Genomic DNA, 22,494 nt, shown 5'->3' on the forward strand with positions numbered 1-22,494 from the left:
TAACCAGCTTGCTTTCTCTCATGTAAATATCTCATGCCATAGAAACTATACAAGGTAAATGTCATTTACAGTATCTCTGAGATTTGAAATATCAAAATTCTTGTTAATGTCAGGAATAAATCTGATGCTCAAAATGACAAAATCAGATCAAATTCCACACAACGCCACTGGATGACACCAAAGTACATATGACAGACTGCATTGTAATTATCAAATAAAGCTTCAAATTAGGCACAAAAGCCAAATAGTTTGTCTACAAGCTTTATTGGTACTTTATTGGCTTATGTTCACAATGCATTTCACAGACAGTCTTCAGCATATTTTCATCAAAACTGAATTATCATTTACAAATGACCTGCATGAAGAAACAGTGCTTGAAGTTTGCAAGTTTTTAGAGCGTGTGCCGTTTCAGGTATTCGATCCACGATGGAGACGGCAAATTCTGCAAACATGCTGATTTTGACACGACAGGAAGGTGATAGGCCAACACAGCATACATTCTAGTTTGCTTTATTTTATTTTTTTACTAAACGGCTAAAAACAATTAATAGTTGGGTGCAATATGACGTAACAGATCCCTTTGAAGACAAGTGTGAAATAAAATTGCTCTTAAACTCTGCTACAGAAGACTAGAAGCCTCTTCACCTCTAACACAACTGAACTGCATCAACTTGAACACAGTTACACCACAACACACTGTGTTCTAGCACGCCAAGTACAAACGAAAAGGAAAAAAAATAGCTAAAAACAAGACTTGTTGTGAAGGAACTTCATAACCAAAACAATTCACTCCCTTTATCATACTGAAATGAATCAAAATGGCCTTCAAACAAGGTGAACGCTTCACTGACCAAATAGTAAACGAAAAAACCTCATCGATTCCTGCTTTTGCCGACATCAGTTTCTTAGACTACATTCTGTAATGGTGTTACGTAGCTGCGTTTACTTCAAACATGGAGAACTAGATCTACTGTGAAAGACAGTGTTGACTCTGCTTGTGTGAGAAACTGATAAGAGGTTTAAAGATTTCATTCTCAGTTGCGCTAACAATTCAAACGCTGGGGGGATGGGGAGGGGGGGGGGGGGGGGGGGTAAAGTTTACATTGCATCGTCTAAGGCCTTTTTCCAAATCAAACACGATTCTGTCCATCTTCGCTTGTTCCACCGTAACTTCTCGTGCACGGAAATAACACACTAGCTAACTTTCTTCACTCTGTCTTTGGCTTTGCTCCGGGAATCTTGGCCTGGATCCTGTAATGACACAAACAAAAGAACATGACTACACTCCACAAGGAACAGGAAAAACATCCATTTATGCAACTAATCATTTATTTAGTAGTAGTCTAGTTTAGTCATTTATGGAGAAAATGTATACTACTGTCAAAAACAGTATACCTTGTGCATGTGTATATATAGGCTACTACATATATACTGTACTGTTTATATATCTATAATTTACACTAGTCAACATTTGAAGTGGATCAAACATTTTCAAAGTTATCCTATAACCTAAAAGCCTTCTTGTCTTAGGACAACTTTGGTGAACTTTTTTCATCCACTTCAAATGTGGATTTGATCCACTTCCAAAAATAAGTAAATATATAAAAAGTTTTATTACTTGAAATAATAAAGTGAAAAAAAAAAATATTACACAATACATACGCCATTTGCCAAGAAATCATTCATTTTTAATTTAAACCATTTATATTAAATATTAATAGACACCATATATAGATAAATTAAGTTTTCTTCAAGATAAAAAAAAAAAAAAAAACAACATTCAACCACATGGCAACCACCCAACATTAACACTTTTAAAATTAAAGTGGAAAACTGATATAAAAATTAAAAAAATAACACTATTTTGTCTACAATTATTTTAAATATGCTACAAAATAACATTTTTTTGTCTGGTTTATTGAAGAAAACACCCAGTCATATATATTTCACAGTGTAAACAGACTTACTTTCCCAAAACATCTTTGATTTGCTTGCTCACCAGTCCATAGTAATGGTCAATTTGTGCCTGTATTAGGAGTGAAAAAGAATAATTACGGCATTCAGGTATACATTATAGTGTTTACTGAAACTGAAGACTCTGATAAATACTTAATCAGCCATGACAGCTGCCTGAGCCAGAAGTTAGCAATGCATACACATTCCAAACATACCTGATGCTTTTCATAGATCACTGGCCAACTGAAAACACCTATGAGACCTAAAGAAAAAACACATTTTGAAAATTATGGCATTATCTTATAATTCTGACAAGTGCCAATTAACTGCAAAAACATGTATCGATTTAAACTAATGGGACTACAGTCCCAAATGGACTTACCCAAAATAAGAAGGGTCAGACCATTGAACAAGGCACCAACATAGGTCAGGATCCACATGAGCACTGCAAACTGGAAGAAGAGAGGAAACATGTCAACATACAACAGGCCAGAGGAAACACTGTAGTTACGTGTGAGAAACATGTCAAACTCATGCAAGCTGTAACAGTATAAAAAAATAAAAAATTATAAAAAGAAATATGTTCTGCTCTAATAAAAAAATAAAATATCACAGTTGCAATCAAGTAAATAAACATTAGGGTTAAGGTTGCTGCTTTATTTCTTTCTCAACACTGAGAAGTGTTATTTGACCACATCATAAACCATGCCTGCTGAACGTTCAACAGTCAACAGTTCTTCTAAATTGTAATATTTTACACAATATTACTGCTTTGCTTTCACTATCTTTTAACAGATAAAAACAGCCTTGGGGAAAAAACTATTACATTTTGTGTTTGGCTTCAAAATTTCCTTAACTCTCAAGAGTCAGAAAGATTGTCAAAATTGTAGTGAAAGCTAAATTATAATTGATTAAAAAAAAAGATTGCAATTAAAAATACACTTTCAGAATACTATTGTAAACTCGAAAACATTTCACTTGAACTCAAAATAGAAGGGCGACCCCTTTTTTGCAAGTTGACCCAACAAATGGCAGAGCCTGTTCAAAACCCACCGGCACACAAACGGTCACTCGTAACTGGACACGTCACTCAATATAGCCGTCTGACCACAGAGAGACTGAATGCTGGGACGCAATCTATCCGTCCAGCTGCGGAAGACCTCCAGAGCTCTGAAAGGGCAGCGGGGTCTGGCTGTAACTCTATCCACAGCCCATAACCACTTCCCCCTTCACGGGGCAGTAAATCTCCTTACACGGATGCTTCCATCCACTGGGCTCCCCGGCGTTTGAGACGTGGGTCAATGCAACGCCAAGAAAAGCCACGAGGTGCTGATTTATCATTAATATTAGTGGCGCTTTTCCAGTACACCACAAACTTTGCTTGGAACACGGCGACTCCTTAAAATGTCAGACGATTTGACGCAAGATTAAGCAGCGCTTATCCCTGGATACAAACACGTATTTTAGAACTTTAGAACATGTATTTTACCAAATAAGCCAAGTTTATTTCAGTTAGTCTGACTTATTGTCAGTTGATTTGGTTCAAAATAAGTCAGACCAACTGAAATAAGCCTGGCTTATTTGATAAGTCATCTGGGGCCTGTTTCATAAAGCAAGTTTGAGACCTCTAGTTCTGCTACTGTCAAAAATTTTAGGCTTACAGGCCCAGAGTGAATTTTCAGAAGTAATAATTGTTATTGTTATTAAATATATTTTAAAAAATTCAGGATTTTGATTATTGGAAAGTAAAAAAAGAACAGCAGTTATTTAAAACCGATAAATATACATGTTACAAAAGAGTCCTATTTATTTAACTTGTTTTTTTTGAATGGCCCACTCATCAGAACTGGAATGCCCTCAGCATGGCAACATGGACATTTGAGCAACAATCCATAGTGGGCTGGAAAGTTTATTCCAGCTATTCATTCACGATCATTCAGCCTTGCAGCTATCCTGGTCATGTGACTGCATTAAAAACAGAGAGCATCACATGACTGGCATTCCTCAATGCTCTATCACAGCTGATACTTTAACCCCGCCACCTCCAATAAAAAGAGTTGGCTGTGGCGAGAGAGAGAGAGAGGGGTCTCTTTGGCACCATTTCTATCCCATCAGAGCGCAGTCCAAATCCTCTCGGCCTGATCAACAAAGGCTTCTTTGTGGAGCCGTTTATGACCCGCTTCTGCAACACATGACCAAACACCCCAAACCTGACCACCAACCCGGCCGACTAAAAACAAATGGGAAACCCTGTTTCTTATTCAATGTCTTAAGGACAAAATTCAGTATACACAATGGGAGAATTACAGCTGACAATATGAAGTAACGTTAGCTAATGTTTGGAGACGGTAAGGTTGCTTATGCTCATAAAGGTTGCATTTATTTGATCAAAAATGCAATTAAAATCAGTAATACTGAAAATACTACCATTTTCTATATTAATATATTTTAAAATATAATTTATTCCTGTCATGGCAAAGCTGAATTTTCAGCACCATTACTCCAGTCTTTAGTGTCACATGATCCTTCAGAAATCTTTCTAATATGCTGATTTGGTGAAGAAACATTTCTTACTTTTAGCAATATTGAAAACAGCTGTTCTCCTTAATATTTTGCAGAAACTGATATACATTTAAGGATTCTTTGATTAATAGAAAGTAAAAAGAACTGCTTATTTAAAACAGGACTCTTTTGTAACATTATAAATGTCTTAACTGTCAATTACCACTTTTATGCATCCTCGTGGAATAAAAGAATACATTTCTCTCTTTTAAAAAAATAAATAAATAGTAACTCAGTTACTCAAGAAAATAGAAATGTGCATGGAGGAATTAAGTGGATGTCAGATTTTGAACAGTCCATTGAATTGGCTAAGCTAGCTCAATTTTAAAATATCACAATATTGGCTGGACTGTAATATAAATGCATATCTGTCAATCCAACACCTCATAAGCAGAACTGTTTTCATGTACATGTGTACGGAGGCCAGTTTCTAGCCCACTTCTTCAGAAAACTCTTTTTATCAAATTTAGCATAAACTGTACAGCTTACAGAGGCATTATTATTCAACAGCCTCATGAAAAACATCAATCTTCACCCTGAGAGCAGATATGGAGCCCCAAATCAAATAAAAGAGGCTAAGCTGAAAGCAGCAGGCTTCTCTGGTCTCCTGGAAGAACAAACCTTGAGCGAGTCCACCAGATCCTCCACCAGGAAGAGTCGTCGCAGCTCCTTAATCACACGGTTGATGTGCGCCAGACCCGTGTCACTGTACTTATGAACCAACTCTGAAGAGATCCCGATATCTTTATCCAGATACATCCTGTAGGAAGAGAAAGAAGGTTTAGCGTGAGACCGGAGCCCTGTTCCATGAACCTAGCGAGTTAGCAACTAGTTATGGGTGCTTGCTTCATGAAACTTTGACGGTTTAATACATGCTTGGTCGCTGGTTTAAAACAAATGATTCACAGGTTTCAAAGTCACAAGATTTAGTAAACAAGGCTTCATTACATTTATTACAAGGCTTCAGTAAACAACGTTTTATTACAAATTTGCTGCAATCTCCGGACCCGTGAACTAGTCTCTATATGGTTTTTACCTGATCTCAGATGAGTATTACAAATTTGTGTTTGACAATTGTAATTGACACATTTGTATACTTAAAAATATTGTAGTTATAAACTTTTATTGCCTTGATTATGCAAGAAACAAAACAAGTCCTAGTTATACAGACACTTCACGTTTGGAGATATTAAATGATTTGCATTTAATAGATTACACATTCAATAAAACAGTTGAAACTGGTTTGTCAAAGGAGTTATGTATGTATGTTTGGCCTGAGTATTGACACCATTCTGACCACTTCAAAACAGCAAATCATTTGCAAAGTTCAATACCAAGTTTTCCACTTTTTAGTTAGCCATTTAATTTTTTTTTTTTAAAGACAACACCATTTACCTAGTTTTACGATTCGTTTTTGTCTTGTGGTTATTTATACCCATTTAAAATGGCTTTTTATTTCTGCTATTTTCCTGCAGTGAACATGATTGTAAGTAATTCTCTTTTTGTCATTTAGAGAAAAGCTGTAGAAAACAATCTATGTTTTGGCCATATCAAAACAATTAGCCATATACTTTTTGAAACAAGTTAACATCAAAGTGTGAGTCAGGACGCCTGTGTGCTTTGCTTAAGAAGCCTCGTTTGTGTAGATCAAGAAGGTTGCTGCCAATGTAGAGCCTTTCAAATGTACTACTTAAGAGGCTTCATTTCAATTAAGATGTTGCCTCTGAAGGTAGCTGACTATGCAGTAGACAGCAAAGCAGCTCACTAGGTTTGAAACAGAGCCTGAAACAGGCTTTCTGAGAGATACAAAAGATACCGCTACCACTTTACTTCCAAAACAACTTTAAGATTCTTTAAGTGGTTGGATTTTTTTCTATTTCACAAGCGAGGCTTAATTTTGGCAGGGAAACAAAACCAAGCACCTCATGTAAGCCCAGAAGCTAAGCTCCACAGATCTGCCTTCTTACAGAAACTGGAACACAAACTGATCAAAGCAGGATTATCCTAACCGTTTTACACTTGGGCAACGCAACGTGAACAAAACATGGTGTGGAAATATGCGAGACTGATGCAACTACAATATGTGGCACGTGTGGGTCCTCACTTGAAGGGGTGTCCATCCTCTGACTTCTGAACAGCCTGTAAAATGCCTTTGTATATCCTGAAGGAGACGGTGACAGACAGCAGGGCAAGGGCCACGTAGGAGATCACGCTGATAATACTGCACACGCTGAGGGACAGCAGCAGGAACAGACTGGCTCCAAACACCACCCCCGTCCTCTGCAGATCTCGCCAATACAGCAGGTCCACCACTGCCGGCAGAAAACAGGAGTTACGTCAGCCCCAAACAGACAGATGATGCACCTTTCTGCTTTCATGCAAATATGAATTTTTACATGAACATAACATTTTTAAAAAGTACTCAGTGACTCATGACCTTCATTTTTTCAAATTGTGGGTTAACAAGAATGGATTTAAATTACGGTGTAAAATTGTAACTATAATTTATAAAATAACATTTTACATATTGCTTGGTGTTTCAATTCAGTAATTTTGTAAAAAAAAAAAAAATATTACACAAACAATATTGTGTAAATATTGCTTAAGTGCAAGTTCAACAATAAAAATATATATTTTACACACACAAACCAATATATTTTAAATATTGCCTAAATGTTTAAATTCAGCAATTTTGTAAAAAATATATTTTATATAAACAAACTCAATATATAAAATTGCTTAATTTAAACATGTCAATGAATTGTTTCATTTCATATACACACACACACCTCTGAAAACTTTACTTAATATATTTACAACATTGATGAACTTAAACACTATTACATTCTTATATAATAATAATAATAATAATAATAAATTTCATAAAATAATTTAATAGTAATTCTGCACAGTTATTTAACTCAATTCACATTAATTATAATATTCATTGCAAGCAGAAATATAAAACCAATCAGGCAGTTATTTATCGATCTCAAAATTGCCAATATAAATCAATGAATCTAAAATAATGCTGTCAATACCTGGCCTTTTTATATCAAAATGTGTTGATAGCTATTAATGCATTCCTGCATTTGTGTGCAGTCAAGCATTAAAACACTAATTTTTCTTAGTAGAGGCTTAGACAGAATACAGATTATAAACAGAAAGTGATGTGCAAGTAAACAAGCTCAGTAGCTGCAGAGCTGAAAAGAGGATAAATATGTGGAAATATGCTATAGATGTGCTGGTGGCTTCCCAGAGGAGCATGTGGAACAGATCATTTCAATATACAAATTATTTGGACCACATTGAACATCAAAACTCCATTCAGAAACAGAAATTCTGGCTTTACAGCAAACCTAGTCTGCTCGTGCTGAGGGAGGATAAAAATAGGACAGAAACCTCACAGTCAGTCAAGGACCCTTCAATAATTAAATCTAATCTACAATATGTGCCAATATGTCTGATCAGAGTCCATAGCCTCTCCTCTCACTGCATTTCTAAAGACAAACATCATCCATCCAAAAATCCGATGCATTTAATCAATAACTCAGGAGCACTTGTGTTCGTTGCCCTTCCTCTTGTACTCTTGCCAACAGACCGTTGCATAAGCTTATCGAAACTGAGCAGTTCACAAAGTATTAATGCATCACATTTTCGAAAACCAACGCATAATGCATGCATGTCTGCTCATAAATATTAATGTTACTGTGTACCGTTACAATGCACGCCTGAAAACATGTTAAGTCCTGGGGCCTTAGCAAGACCCCCGCAATAAAAACTGCATTTTATCATCATGATTTCATCCTAAATCATCGACAGTGCGTGTAAACACAAATTGAAGTGCAAATGGCATAACTGAAGTGTACCGGCTGGAGGAGGGACGCAATTACAGAGCGTTTACTCACTAACTAACCTTGTTTGGACTCCATCTCGCTCAGCTGCGGTCTGACAGCCAGGGCCAAGAACACACGAGAGGCACGCAGAGACACTGACAAATAGCACTTCCGGTCGAATTTGATGACTTCAAAACAAGAGTCCCTGCGTAATCCAGCACATTTCAGATCAAGAAAAGATACAAAATAAACGTCCCCAAAATATCGGCGTCCGTGCATCTATCAGGAAAACAGAAACAAACACGTTCGGCCAGCTGATCTTTTTTAAACTAAAAATGTATTTATATATTTTTATTTTATGTCCAACACAGATTGCTAGATAGCCATCAATTGGCCAGATTTTATAATACTTTTGAAAAAAGTCTCTGCATTTATTTGGTTAAAAGACAAGTAATATTGATGTATTAGAATTGTTTTCTATTTTAATACATTTTAAAATGCAATTTATTCCTGTGATGGCAATGCAAAATTTTCAGCATTATTACTGCAGTTTGTCACATTATATTTTAGAAATCATAATTTGCTGATTTGGTGCTCAAGAAATATTTGTTATTGTCAATGATGAAAAAAAAAGTTGTGCTGCTTAATATTTTTGTAGAAATTTTTTCCTCTCTCCCCAGGATTCAGTGTTGAATAGAAAGTTAAAAAGAGCATTAATTTGAAGTAAAATTAACACCTTGTCTTTGTCACATTTTAACAGTTAAATGCGTTCCTAATGTATGTATATTACACACACATATACAGTCATGGCCAAAAATATCGGCACCCTTGGTAAATATGATCAAATAAAGCTGTGAAAATTCATCTGCATTGTTAATTCTTTTGATCTTTTATTTTAATTCACAAAAATCTAACCTTTCATTGGATACTAAGAATTTAAAATGGGTGGAAACATCATTATGACATCTCTAATACACTTTGGCCACAATTAACGGCACCCTTTTATCCAACACTTTTTGAAACCTCCATTTGCCAGTTTAACAGCTCTAAATGTTCTCCTATAATGCCTGATGAGGTTAGAGAACACCTAACAAGAGATCAGAGACCATTCCTTCATCCAGAATCACTCCAGATCCTTCAGATTCACAGCTCCAATGACGGTGCTTCTTCTCTTCAGTTCACCTCATTCATTTTCTACAGGGTTCAGGTCAGAGGACTGGAATGGCCAGCAGAAGCTTGGTTTTGTGCCCAGTGACCAATTTTTGTGTTGTTTTTTAGGTTTGTTTTTGGATTATTGCATGGCTGGACGATCCAAATATGGCCCATTATAAGATTTCTAACAGAGTCCGTCACTTTTTGATTTTTTCTCTGTTGGTATTTGATAGAATCCATGATGCCATGTATCTAAACAAGATGTCCAGGACCTCCAGCAGAAATACAGGACCACAACATCAAAAATACAGCAGTATATTTCATTGTACACATGGGGTACTTTTTATCCCGGTGTTCACCAAACCCATCTTGAGTGTTTGCTGCTAAAAAGCTCATTTTTGTGTTTCATCTGACCATAGACGCCAGTCCCATTTGAAGTGCCAGTCCTGTCTGATAACTGAATATGCTGGAGTTTGTTTTTGGATGAGTGAGGATAATTTTTCTTCAATATGTGCTGATGTAGGTGCTGTTTGACAATTTTTAAGGTTTTCTGACCCCAAGACTCAACTATTTTCTGCTATTTTCCAGCTGTGGTCCTTGGAGAGTCTTTAGCCACTCAAACTCTCCTCCTCACCGTGCATTAGGACGATATAGACACACGTCCTCTTCCAGGCAGTTTTGTAACATTTTATGTTGATTGGAAATTCTTAATTATTGCCCTGATGGTGGAAATGGGAATTTTCACTGCTCTAGCTCTTTTCATAAAGCCACTTCATTAATTTGTGAAGCTCAATTATCTTTTGCTGCACATCAGAAATATATTCTTTGTTTTTTCTCATTGTGATGGATGATTAAGGGAATTTGGACTTTGTTTTCCCTCCTATTTATATTTCTGTGAAACAGGAAGCCATGGCTGGATAACTTCATGTTCATAATCACCCTGGAGTGCTCAAAATTGTGAATATGAATGGGAATATACTGTATTTGAGAAAAACACTTCATAATGAGATTTCCCCCCCATTTTAAATTCTTATTATCCAATGAAAGGTTAGATTTTTGTGATTTTTTTTTTTTATAAAAGACCAAAAGGATTAACAATGCAGATTAATTTTCACAGCCGCCTTTGATCATATTTACCCAGGGTGCCAATATTTTTGGCCATGACTGTGTATGTATGTGTAATATATACATATATTTTTTATTTCTGCCCTCAAACATTTTAACAGTATAGTGTATATTAAATGTTTATCATTACTTGTCACTGCAGCAAAAATACTTCCTACTCGAGGAAGCCTAGAAAACAAAAACTAATAACCAGCCATTTTACAACTTTTACATAAAATTCAACTGGAACTCATGAAATGCAAAATGATGAATCTTGACCCCAAACAGCCATGTTCTAGTCAGGCACTGTAGGTGTATCTATCCAGGAAACCCTTTCATAAGCCAGCATTCAGGGTTCACAAAAGTTTACCATAGACGTCACCCTTCATTACATGTTCCCAGCTTGATTTCATTGCCACAATCAGTGCCAACTTGCATAAACAATTTAAACCGCACTGCCTCCCCTTCCGAGAATCTGAGAAGAGCTGTGGTAAATGGCTTTGACATGCTGCATCCAATATTCTTTAACTTCTTTGAAAAATGCCCTGAATTCAGAAAATGCAGTCAGTACAACATTCTGTGCAGCAAACAGGCAACATTGCCTAGAGAATTCTCTGGCAGAGGGATAAATGCTTGCCGTTGCAATATGCTTTGTAATCAAGACACCCCAGACCATTTACTCAGCGCAACTAGAACATTCTCTCCCACAAGCACCTTTGCAAGCAAGACCTCAAAACTGAGCAAAACTCACTCACAGCTTTCCCTAATAACATTTATGGACAAGGCAAGCAGAAAAATGGTCTCCTTAGTCCATTTTCAGGCTTTTTTAGGGCAAAACAAGCATGTACCCTGTTCTTTCCAGTGCTTGATCTCCATCCCTGAGGTTGTCACAGAAGGCGTGTTATCTGAATTGGCGTGCATCGGTCATATATTCCAGTCACAGGTCTGCAGAAGAGGTGGTCAGGGGTGAGGAAGGAGGCACGAGTCTCTGGCTGGGGCAGGACAGGACTGAAGGGTAGAGAGAGACAGTACGGCTCTCCTAGCAGAGTTGTCTGATCACATTCTGCAAAGGCCAGCACTGCTGAGGTCAGCTGACCACATTCAAAGGTGTTGAACGCCGTGTACTAGTAACATGAGGTTTTAGCACATCAGCTGGGTCGCTCACAAACCAGGCACCGTTTGTGTTCCTAACACACATACATTTAATTCTTCTAAATGCATTATTAAAAATAACTTGCTGTGGATGTCCTTTTTGGCCTGTCCTCAGCATTCCTACGAGCAAATGCGCACATTCTGAATTAAATGGAATATATAGAAAAGAAAAAAAATTTTGATTTTCTTTACAGAAACAGTAAGTACCTGGATTCCTATTATTATTCACTAAAACTGAAACGATCGAGCATTTGTATTTATTGATAAAGCTGAAATAAAATTTAAAACAAAATAAATGAAAAACAAACCATTTAAAAATATTGTCTTGGGAACTAGTTGAAAGAATATTAAGTTGAAGCACTAAAAACACACACACACATATAGCACTAATACGAAATAGATACATGAAGCTAATTTTAAATGTTAAGAACATTGTAAATTAATTAATAATATATATATATATATATATATATATATATATATATATATATATCCATCCATTTAATTAATGCCATGTTACCATTACCTTTGTTGGGACAAATTATGAAAAGTAAACATGTTAAAAATCAAGATGACAATGCTATTTATTAATACGTTTTACTTGATTTATCTGGGAAAAAAACACCTCATCATAACTTGCCTACAACTCACGTATGAAGATGGTGTGTGCAAAGTCTTGGTTTAGTAGGACATTAAGAAAAGTGGGCATTTTACTGCTTTAGTAACAGGTTAGTGTTCAGACAGTCTGTCATTTAGGCTGTAATGATTATGACAGGCTTTCACTGAAGTATGAATATCTAATGAATGATTTATGAAGTCCATTGTGACTATGGGTCACTGCGTTTTCCTCGAGGTCAAAGACACTTCTGAGTAAACTCGGTCACTCAACTAAACTGACCTTGGTCCAGCCTGTATTTACAATAGAGAGGTGACCATTAAGTATGTGGAGCTGAATTAAAAACGGATTTACACAAATAGACACACAATTAAAAATTAAAATACTAATAATTCAAAAACAGTGAACAACTAGCACAATTTCGTGGGTTTAGGTTATTTTCCTGTCAGTAACACATCATACTCCACGAGATGGCAGTAAAGGGACGCCATCAAGATGACTTGGATATTTTAAAGATTCCCCAATGATCATCGTTTCAAAATGCTGTTCAAAGTATGTAGCAACGAAGCTGACAAACATTATTAGTAATCATATGAGTCAGTATTATATGGCAATTTCTAGACTGTAACGGTTCATAAAATCTGTATTTTTTAACTGATGCTGCATAAGCAATAAAACAATTGTTGAGATAAGCCCAATAAATATGAATCAGAAACCTCACTGCAATTTAAAAGGAAGTTGAAAAGTCAATCAGTTTTGATGAATGCATGTAATTCAAACGGATCTGACGTCATGTCAATGGTTTCTGGTGTAACATGTTGGGTGGAGTAAAAATAAGAAAAGTTGATTATACTTATTGTAGTTAGTGATAATACTTCCAGATCCTCGATTCAAATGAGAATTTATAAATACATAAATGTACTTACATGAACAACAAGAGTTAGATTTAGATGACGTGACTGTTGTTTTCTCATCTTTTTCTTCTGATTTCGTCGGTTTTGTAGTTGCGTCTCCAAAAGCACTGATCGGTGCTGGTTTGACAGCTTCAGGCTCTGGTTTGGAGGATGGTTCTGGTTTGGAGGTGGAGGATGGTTCTGGTTTGAAGGATGGTTCTGGTTCTGGTTTGAAGGATGGCTCTGGTAGTGTAAAGTCCAGCAGAGGCTCTTCGGTACGTGGCAATGTGGACCTGTGCCTCTCCAGCGCATCTTTCGCTCCTCCAGCCAGATCTAAGATATCATCGTCTTCTAAAACATTAGCCTCTGCCTCTCTTTTCGAAAAATCAGCTCCTTCATCCATCAACGAGTTCTTGTGTTTGTCTGCTAGGTATTCTTCATCATGCTGAAAGCCATATGAGGGTGTCGTGGAGCTTATATCCATCTGATCATCCATCGTTAAGAATAATTTCACACCGTTATATAAGAGTAACTTTTTTTAAAACGTATTTTCGATTTGAAAATATCTTTTCAAAACTTCACCAGCACACCAGCGAGTGTGCGTCAGGTTCAACACGGGCCTAAATCGCAGAAACGGCGCAACTGTTTGACTAGACGCTTAGTTAGAGGAAGTATATGCAAATTTAGCCAACTCTTTTATTGGCTGAACAGTGAAAATGGGCGGTTCTGCGACAAGCACTTCGTTGCGTTCAAGGTTACGCGTTTAATTAGGGGCGGAGTATGGAAGTTTGTTGGTATTTCATTGGATGAGCGGTGAAAGGGGCGGGGCGCGCCCACATGCTTTCTCTTCTTGAGTAAAATTATGAAAATTCCATTTCAAGCATTTTTAAAATTCTCAGTGGTTTGAAAGCTCACAATATGGCAACATCTCGTGCGTTGATTGTGAAATCATTGAATATTGTTGCGAATACATTTATTCAGATGATTCAGAGTTTATCGATCAGCATAAACTAAACAGACTCGTGTGATCAAATCTTTTGTATCATATCACCTTTATATGATGTACTTTGCTGAATTTTTTTTTTTTTTAGCAAGTAAAAAAGCCTTTTATAATTTCAAACATATCTCCCTTGAGATCGTGGTACATGGCTTTTGTGAAATATTTGGTGATTTTTTTTATCTAAATAAACATAAGCATATTTTTACATTTTTAGTAATATGTCAAGATAAACATTTAGTGGACTGAAGCAACTTAGGTTAATTGATTATCCATACAACATACAAAAAAAAAAAATGTCAAAGTGTTCAAATGTCAATATGATAAAACAGGCTGTTGTGAAACTTTTATCAGATTTTTCACAATCATCATTGCATTGCATTATGTTTTGCTCTCCCAAAATAAAAACTATAGGGATTTGATTAAGTATTTAAATATATTCTTACTGCAATAGATTAAGAGATACAGAGTGGCATACTGTTATAGGGATCTCATTGAATTACATTACAAGCTATCAGAAATACGTTTTACTTTTTGGCCATATACAAATAACAGAAACTGACAAATTGAATATTTCTTAATAAAACTGAGATTTTTGTTTCCCCCCTCCTCAAGTATGAGCTCCATATTCCCACCATATCATATCGGCCATACAGTGGGGAAAAAAATGATTTGATCCCCTGCTGATTTTGTACGTCTGCCCACTGACAAAGAAATGATCAGTCTATTATTTTAATGGTAGGTTTATTTTAACAGTGCGAGACAGAATAACAACAAAATAATCCAGAAAAAGCATTTTAAAAAAGTTATAAATTGATTTGCATTTTAATGATTTAAATAAGTATTTGACCCCTTCGCAAAACATGGCACATCTCTGGAGGGACTTTGTCCCACTCCTCTTTGCAGATCCTCTCCAAGTCATTTAGGTTTCGAGGCTGACGTTTGGCAACTCGAACCTTCAGCTCCCTTCACAGATTTTCTCTGGGATGAAGGTCTGGAGACTGGCTCGGCCACTCCAGGACCTTAATGTGCTTCTTCTTGAGCCACTCCTTTGTTGCCTTGGCCATGTGTTTGGGGTCATTTTCATACTGGAATACCCCTCCACATGGCCCCGTCCATGGTCCCTTTGATGTGGTGCAGTTGTCCTGTCCCCTTAGCAGAAAAACTCCCCCAAAGCATAATGTTTCCACCTCCATGTTTGACGGTGGGGATGGTGTTCTTGGGGTCATAGGCAGCATTCCTCCTCCTCCCAGCACGGCGAGTTCAGTTGATGCCAAAGAGCTGGATTTTGGTCTCATCTGACCACAACACTTTCACCCAGTTCTCCTCTGAATCATTGGCAAACTTCAGACGGGGCTGTACATGTGCTTTCTTGAGCAGGGGGACCTTTTCGGTCCTTCAAAAACATGTTTTTTAGATTTTATCTAAAGGTTCAATTACTTTTCTTTTTTTTTTTGTTTTACTATTATTATTATTATTATTTATTGACTATTATTTCATATTTCTTCTCAGGCTTCGCCTGTTCTGCTATGCTCTAGGAAATTCTGACCATTGTGTACTTGGAGCACATACTGTATGTAATGTAAATGTTTTCCTTGTCACACTTGCAAGTGAAAGATCAGTCAACAAAGGAATCCAGGTGTGACGAGACATCTAGTAAAATTACTTTATTCCCTCATCATTATATATAGATACAGTATGTCTCAGGTCTCTCCTTTATTGTGAGTAAAAACTGTAAGTCTGGTCACTTGAAAAATGTATAGTGCACTTAAAAACCTTAACAAAAGCAATATGAGTAAGTCTTAGCAACCACTAAATTATGGTAAAAAAAAAAAAAAGAAATAGCACAACTTATGTGCTATTGATCATTAGCTCTTTTAATACATTAAGTTAATCTTTTAAGTCTTCTTGTTATCTTGTTTTATTGCAGATGGTGAGTCAGTGCATGTCTGCTGGACAGATGTCATTGTCTGTCCTCTGTGCTCTGAAAAGGAGACAAAGGCAGATTTGAGGGATAGTTTGTCCTCTCCAGATACTGCAGTCTCCATTGTCATCCAGACACCAATGGGGAAGCAAAGCACCAAACCGGTTCTGCAGGGTCTTTGTACTGCCCTGGAGTCCTGCCAGCGTGGGCTAACTGATAACCTGCTCTTTGCTTACTGATTGATTAATCTTAGAGATGTTTGGTGCACATCTTCTAATCTGGCCTGCTAGTTAGCTCTTCCTGATCTTATCTTTTTTTGCTTGTGTAAAAGTCATGTCATAATCCATCTTCTGTAAGAGAAAGGATGCAGGAATATATTTTTAGATCTCAGAATAGAACCATTTTACAGTGAAAAGATTAGCTTTAATCACCTTATTCAAGTTGCTGATTCATGTAGCAGTAATCTTGAAATTCATGGCAGTGAGTCAATGTAGTGCAATAATTATTTCCCAGAAAACAGAGTGCTATCATCTTAGTCATCTTAAAGGGAGTCTCCCAGACCTTCCTTTCTTAAACATTCACAATCATTATGATCTTTGATGATCTAAGGCTCGTTGTAATAGTTTATTTGAATCATTTATGCAATGAAGGTCACTTATAAGTAAGGTCACGCCATAGATTTAGTGTTTAAATTCCCAACATACTTAAGCTTGGCTATATTTTGCGGTCTATATCAGTGAGAATGGAAAAATAAAAATAGGCCTATTAAAGGGATAGTTCATCCAAATTCTGTCAAAATTTAATCAACACATTTTCCAAACCTTTATGAGTTTTTCTTCTTCTGTTTAACACAAAAGATGATAGTTTGAAGAATGAAGAATGACGGTAGCCATTGACTTCCATAGTATTTTTTCTATACTACAGCAGTCAATGGCTACCGTCAACTGTTCGGTTAGCAACATTCTTCAAAATATTTAATTTTTTGTGCTCAACAGAAGAAAGAAACTCATAGGAGTTTGGAACAATTTGACGGGTGAGTAAATGTTGACAGAATTGTAATTTTTGGGTGCAGTATCTTTTTAATGACAAATTTCCATCAAAACATGATTTTAAGCAAATCAGTTAAATGTCATCCAAATATTTCCTGTCAAAAGTAGTATAGGGAGGAAGAGACATTCCACTCATAGAAAACTTATGGATAATTGAGGCTCCATCTCTCTGTCAAGATATTTCAGCAGGTTTCTTTGGGAGTAACATTAGTCTTCTTCTGTTCAGGGTATTTTGTTGGTTTGTTGTTCCAAATTTGGAAGAAGAATCTGGCTGGTACTTAATAGAGGAATTTACAGGGCAATGAACTGTGATCTTTCAAGACTCACTTACAGCAGGTGTGGCTCCACTTGGCAACGAACAGCATTCACATAAGCAAACAATCTGTTATTATCACACTGCACAAGCTTATCTGTCTAACTTCTATTTAGTTAACTATTTAATTCTAAGTGAGACACAAACAACCCAATCATAAAATTATGGCTTAGGGGATTTCACCAGGAACTACCTTGCAGACAGAAATAAGACTCATTATAATTGCTGAGATATATTACTAAACTGAATGTTCATGCATCATATCCTAAATTTAGGATGCTCCCAATGAAATAAAAACTGTTTTAAAAGCGAAAGAATATTGAAAATTCTGTTATTATTTACTCACCCTCAATCATTTTGTTATTGGTAATTAAAACAATTCATCATCTGTAACTGAAATATAGCTGAAATCAAATAAAATATAAATATTAGCTTAAACTTTTTTTTAAAATATTGTCCTCTGCAGTGAATGGGTGCCGTCAGAATGAGAGCCAACATGACACCAGTTCATCAACTAATGCCTTCTGAAGCAAAAAGATGCATGCTAGTAATAAACAAGTTCACCATTAAGACGTTTTTATTTTAAAATGTATGTGTACAATTTTATCTTATAATATTGCTTTCTCCAAGTCGTCTCGTCTGAATCAGGAGAGAAATATGCACACATGAAGCACCACTTATAAAACAGTTCAAAATAGTTCTAAACAAATATGTGGGTGGATTTTAATGTGAGAGGACAACTAGAGGATTCATTATTAAGGATTCATATTTTTGCGTTATTATGGATTCGTATATTGTGGCCAGAAGAGATGGATTTGTTACTACAAATATGCAGCTTTTTACTTCACAAGACGTTAACTGATGGACCGGAATGGTGTGGATTACTTGTGGATTATTGTGATGTTTTTATCAGCTGTTTGGACTCTCATTCTGACGGCACCCATTCACTGCAGAGGATCCATTGGAAAGTAAAATTCCCCCAATTTGTTCTGATGATTAAAAAAACACATCTATATCTTGGATGAGTAAATTGTAAGCGCAGTCATTTTTGGGTGAACTATAAGCATTAGTTTCAAACAGTGAGTGTAGTGTGTACATTTTATCTACAGTGAAAGTATGCAATGCATCCCATCTAGCTCTTTGTAACTTTTATCTGCCGTTATCCTTTGTCTGAGAGTATAGTAAGTGACGCAGAAATAGTGCATGCCTGCTCTCTCATGACAGATCTATGACTGCTACACTGCTGTTTAGATCTGACTCCACCCTTGTTTCTCAGCTGTGTTCTGTATCTACTTGCTCCTTCCCCCTGAGCATTTATCACAGGCGGAGGCTGTCCTGTTTTTGGAACAGGTCATGGCACACACAGTTTGCAGGCTTGCACTGGCTGCTTTCTTCATGAAGCAACTCTATAACACCACGTAGCACCTAGATGTCAACAGTAATCACTCATGCCTGCTGGGTCACTTGTCTCGTATCTAAAGGCCATTGCATATTCATGTGTAAATAGAGTTTTAGTGTGCTACATTCTTTTAAATGGTGTGCTGAAGTCTATATGGGAACATGCTGTTCAGAAACTCATGTCATTCAGCACTGGATGCACAACTACAAAGCACCCAATTTCCTCGTTCTGCTTCTGCAGAGCAAAATATTCGATTTTTGGCAATGAGAGATGAAACAGGAGCCATGTTATACACAGGCTGTTGTCTCTGGTTACAAAACCAAGATTACACAATATTCACATAGGAAGTGTTGTGCAGTTAACTGGGTATGTTGGCCAAAGACCATATGCTTCATCAAGGACTGCAAAGGACGTATTATGTAATACAACAAAGAGGAAGAAAAACCTTAGCATGCTTGTCAGGAAGACTTTTTAGGACATTGCATGCATATGAAAGAGCTTGAAGACCAGAGAATGCACCAAGCGACCACAGTGAGTCAACTAAATCCATTTTCATTTCTGGTGTGCAACTCTCAAATCCTCATCTTTCAACATGTATGTAGTGCCAAAACTTGTTATAGCGCCCCTGGAGCCGGATATACATATCTACCGTTCATGCTCAAGATATGAATTCCAAAATATAATCGGAGCAGTAAACAACACTTAGGCAGCAAGTTTTTAAATACTATTAATACAAAATAAAAAAAACGAGTTTTTTTATCCTATGGGGCAAGAGTGTTTTGAGGAAATCTAATAATATGAAGTTTTAGCTGTTAAGTCAATATTATTTGTATAGCGCTTTTAACAATGCAAATTGTGTCAAGCTGTAGAAACACACATTTATCAGTCGACATATGTTTGAATCTGCAGACAGTGTAATATGTTCAGTATCATTAAAACAATCGATTTTAAAAGCTTGATAAAATGTAAATACAAAATAAAATAGTTAACGGTTATATGGTAATGGTTAAAATAACAGCCTATATACGACTAGTCAAAAACTAAAATTAAACATTTTCAACACTGTTAAATACTTACAATATGTGGACTTTTTTTCTCTTCAGGCAGTTCGTCGGGCAGCCTTGCAGCGCTGAAGAGCACGTTGTAAGGTTTGAAGGACCCTTTTCGATTTCCGCCATCTAAGAGCTGGTGGTGAGTGACTCTTGCGAACGAATAATGGCGAAATAAATATGATATTCGCGTATATAAATGCTTTAAAATGACCCAGAAACATTTATATCTGTCTTATACACAGGTGGATTGAACTTCAACATGCAGATTTTCGTGAAAACCCTAACGGGGAAAACCATCACCCTCGAGGTGAGGCGCAGACACGATTCAACACTTTATATTGGATTTTATTGCAATGCGAGGATAATTATATTGCATTATATGCATCTTTAAGTATAAATGTATAAGATAGGTAGCGTTGAAACGTAAGTAAAAGCTATATTTGTGTAGTTATACGGAAGCCCTAAATAATGCTAACGACAATGTGGCTCCGCTAACTTTACATTCATACAGGAGATACATGTGAATTAGATGCTAAATGTGCACAATTTAATGCTTAAAATAAATAATTTTAATTGAGTTATGCAGTTTTAACTGAAATTTCCCTTCAGTTCACAGCCTCAATATTAATAGGAGCCAGTTACAGTGTAAGAATTGATCATCTACATGTAAAAAATACAGATTAATTTAAAAGACGCATCAACGATATCATTTTAAATTCAAAACGTTCAATAAAATGAAAACAAAAATATCAGGATTAACGTTAGACCTCAGAGTCTGTGGTTTTGGTCTCCTGTACATTAATGATAATAGCTATTGGTTTAAGTGCAGTTAACTGTTAAGACAAATGTATCTTATGTTTTATAGGTTGAGCCCTCTGATACTATTGAAAATGTCAAGGCTAAGATTCAAGACAAGGAAGGTAAGTTCCCTTCTATCTATACACACACACAGACAGACACGGTAGTCAACATTTGAACTGGATCAAAAAAAATTAATCAAAGTCCTAAGATAAGAACACTTTTTGTTTTTAGGACAACTTTGATGAAAGGTTTTGATCCACTTCAAATGTTGATTAGTGCATATTTATTTATATATATGACAAAATGCTGACTGCTGCATGTATTGAATGCAGGAATCCCTCCTGATCAGCAGAGGTTGATCTTTGCTGGCAAACAGCTGGAGGATGGACGCACCCTGTCTGACTACAACATTCAGAAGGTTAGTGAATAATGGTACTATCATACAGAATTTTAGGTTCATTGCTTTTCCTATCATGTAATATACTTCAGCTAACTCTATTGTGATCATGCATTCAGGAGTCCACACTGCATCTTGTGCTGAGACTGCGTGGTGGTGCTAAGAAGAGGAAGAAGAAGTCCTACACCACCCCCAAGAAGAACAAGCACAAGAGAAAGAAGGTCAAGCTCGCTGTGCTGAAATATTACAAGGTCAGTTTCAACATCTGAACTCAGTCTTTTTTGCCAGCTGCATGTGTTCTGTTTTCAGCTCTGGGAGTTTCTAGTATGATTTCATGTTGTCTGTCTTGGTCCTCAGGTTGATGAGAATGGCAAGATCCACCGCCTGCGCCGCGAGTGTCCTGCAGATGAGTGTGGAGCCGGGGTGTTCATGGCCAGCCACTTTGACCGTCACTACTGCGGGAAGTGCTGCCTGACTTACTGCTTCAACAAACCAGAGGACAAGTGAAGTACAGTCCTGACAACATGCTCTGTGTAATACAGGAGATCTGTTTTGGAAGTTGTACTTTGTAAATAAAATTGGCCTGCCACAATTAAAAACAAATCTCTTGAGTCTTGATTAATATTACTATTTTGAGTAATATAGAACGTGTCCAGAACTGAGGCCTCCCCTGAAGCGCGAGGGAGAAAACACAATGTTCAAGGGCAAGAAAGACAGCCAGCCTCATTCTTTCATTTACACAGCACTAGTTTAAATTTGAGTCAGTGACTCGTCAGTAGGCCCACATGGAGTCTCCACCTGCAGAACTGTGATGTTCATTTCACTTCAAGTATTTTGACTAATTGGTCATGCTTTCAGTTACCAATGTTGTCTGTAGCACTCTCAGCTCCATTTAACATATTTTACTATGTTTATGTGTCAATTTGCAGATCAATATCAGCGCAGGAAAGTCTATATATTATATCTAGGCCTGGTTGTAAGGGAAGCATGACTGGTGAAGCTAAAGAATTAACCTTTAATAGTTTAAAATTAACAATATGTCATGGAAGTTGCACTTACCGATTATATTTTCATCTGTGCTTGGAGGCAGTTTGCTGCTCAGGTCGTCTTTTAGTTGGTCTATGAGTTTGTAGATGACTCTGTGTAATCTTAAAGGATTGCCCTTCTTCGCAGCCAAGTAAATTAAATATTTAAAATGATGAAGCTTTTATCTTGTTTTTTTAGCTGTAATGGCTTAAAATAATTTGAAATAAGCTATGTTATGCCATTTTATGGCACTTGGAAGTGTGTG

General features: G+C 36.6%; 2 protein-coding genes across 4 annotated transcripts; one reads left to right on the forward strand and one right to left on the reverse strand.

The window, feature by feature from the left end:
* Positions 1 to 247: 247 nt before the first annotated feature.
* Positions 248 to 13,946, reverse strand: LOC306878929 (reticulon-1-A-like). 3 transcript variants are annotated; one of them, XM_079431542.1, is made up of 7 exons: positions 13,305 to 13,946; positions 6,623 to 6,830; positions 5,140 to 5,278; positions 2,339 to 2,408; positions 2,172 to 2,218; positions 1,968 to 2,026; positions 248 to 1,251 (listed from the first exon to the last, which is right to left on the reverse strand). In XM_079431542.1, exons 1-7 carry the CDS (start codon positions 13,765 to 13,767, stop codon positions 1,209 to 1,211), a joined length of 1,029 nt encoding a protein of 342 aa, XP_079287668.1. In that variant the 5' UTR covers positions 13,768 to 13,946; the 3' UTR covers positions 248 to 1,208. The 3 variants fall into 3 exon arrangements, with proteins under 3 accessions (XP_079287668.1, XP_079287669.1, XP_079287670.1); XM_079431543.1 differs by lacking the exon at positions 13,305 to 13,946 and adding an exon at positions 11,459 to 11,668; XM_079431544.1 differs by lacking the exon at positions 13,305 to 13,946 and adding an exon at positions 8,435 to 8,540.
* A 4,906-nt stretch (positions 13,947 to 18,852) lies between these two features.
* On the forward strand, positions 18,853 to 21,800 carry LOC306878875 (ubiquitin-ribosomal protein eS31 fusion protein). Its single transcript, XM_079431454.1, has 7 exons — positions 18,853 to 19,484; positions 20,057 to 20,144; positions 20,248 to 20,312; positions 20,871 to 20,925; positions 21,139 to 21,224; positions 21,323 to 21,454; positions 21,561 to 21,800. Exons 3-7 carry the CDS (start codon positions 20,265 to 20,267, stop codon positions 21,708 to 21,710), a joined length of 471 nt encoding a protein of 156 aa, XP_079287580.1. The 5' UTR covers positions 18,853 to 19,484; positions 20,057 to 20,144; positions 20,248 to 20,264; the 3' UTR covers positions 21,711 to 21,800.
* The last annotated feature ends 694 nt before the right edge of the window (positions 21,801 to 22,494 follow it).

The sequence above is a fragment of the Barbus barbus genome (assembly GCF_936440315.1).
Source record: "Barbus barbus genome assembly, chromosome: 13".
Classification (NCBI taxonomy): Eukaryota; Metazoa; Chordata; class Actinopteri; order Cypriniformes; family Cyprinidae; genus Barbus; species Barbus barbus.

Coding starts and splice junctions, on each gene's coding strand:
- LOC306878929 (XM_079431542.1), bottom strand. CDS start 13,767: ATGGATGATCAGATGGATATAAGCTCCACGACACCCTCATATGGCTTT. Junction 2,409..5,139: donor ATCTGGTGGACTCGCTCAAG/GTTTGTTCTTCC, acceptor CTCTTCTTCCAG/TTTGCAGTGCTCATGTGGAT. Junction 2,219..2,338: donor TCTGACCCTTCTTATTTTGG/GTAAGTCCATTT, acceptor TTTTTTCTTTAG/GTCTCATAGGTGTTTTCAGT.
- LOC306878875 (XM_079431454.1), top strand. CDS start 20,265: ATGCAGATTTTCGTGAAAACCCTAACGGGGAAAACCATCACCCTCGAG. Junction 20,313..20,870: donor GGAAAACCATCACCCTCGAG/GTGAGGCGCAGA, acceptor TATGTTTTATAG/GTTGAGCCCTCTGATACTAT. Junction 21,225..21,322: donor CTGACTACAACATTCAGAAG/GTTAGTGAATAA, acceptor TCATGCATTCAG/GAGTCCACACTGCATCTTGT.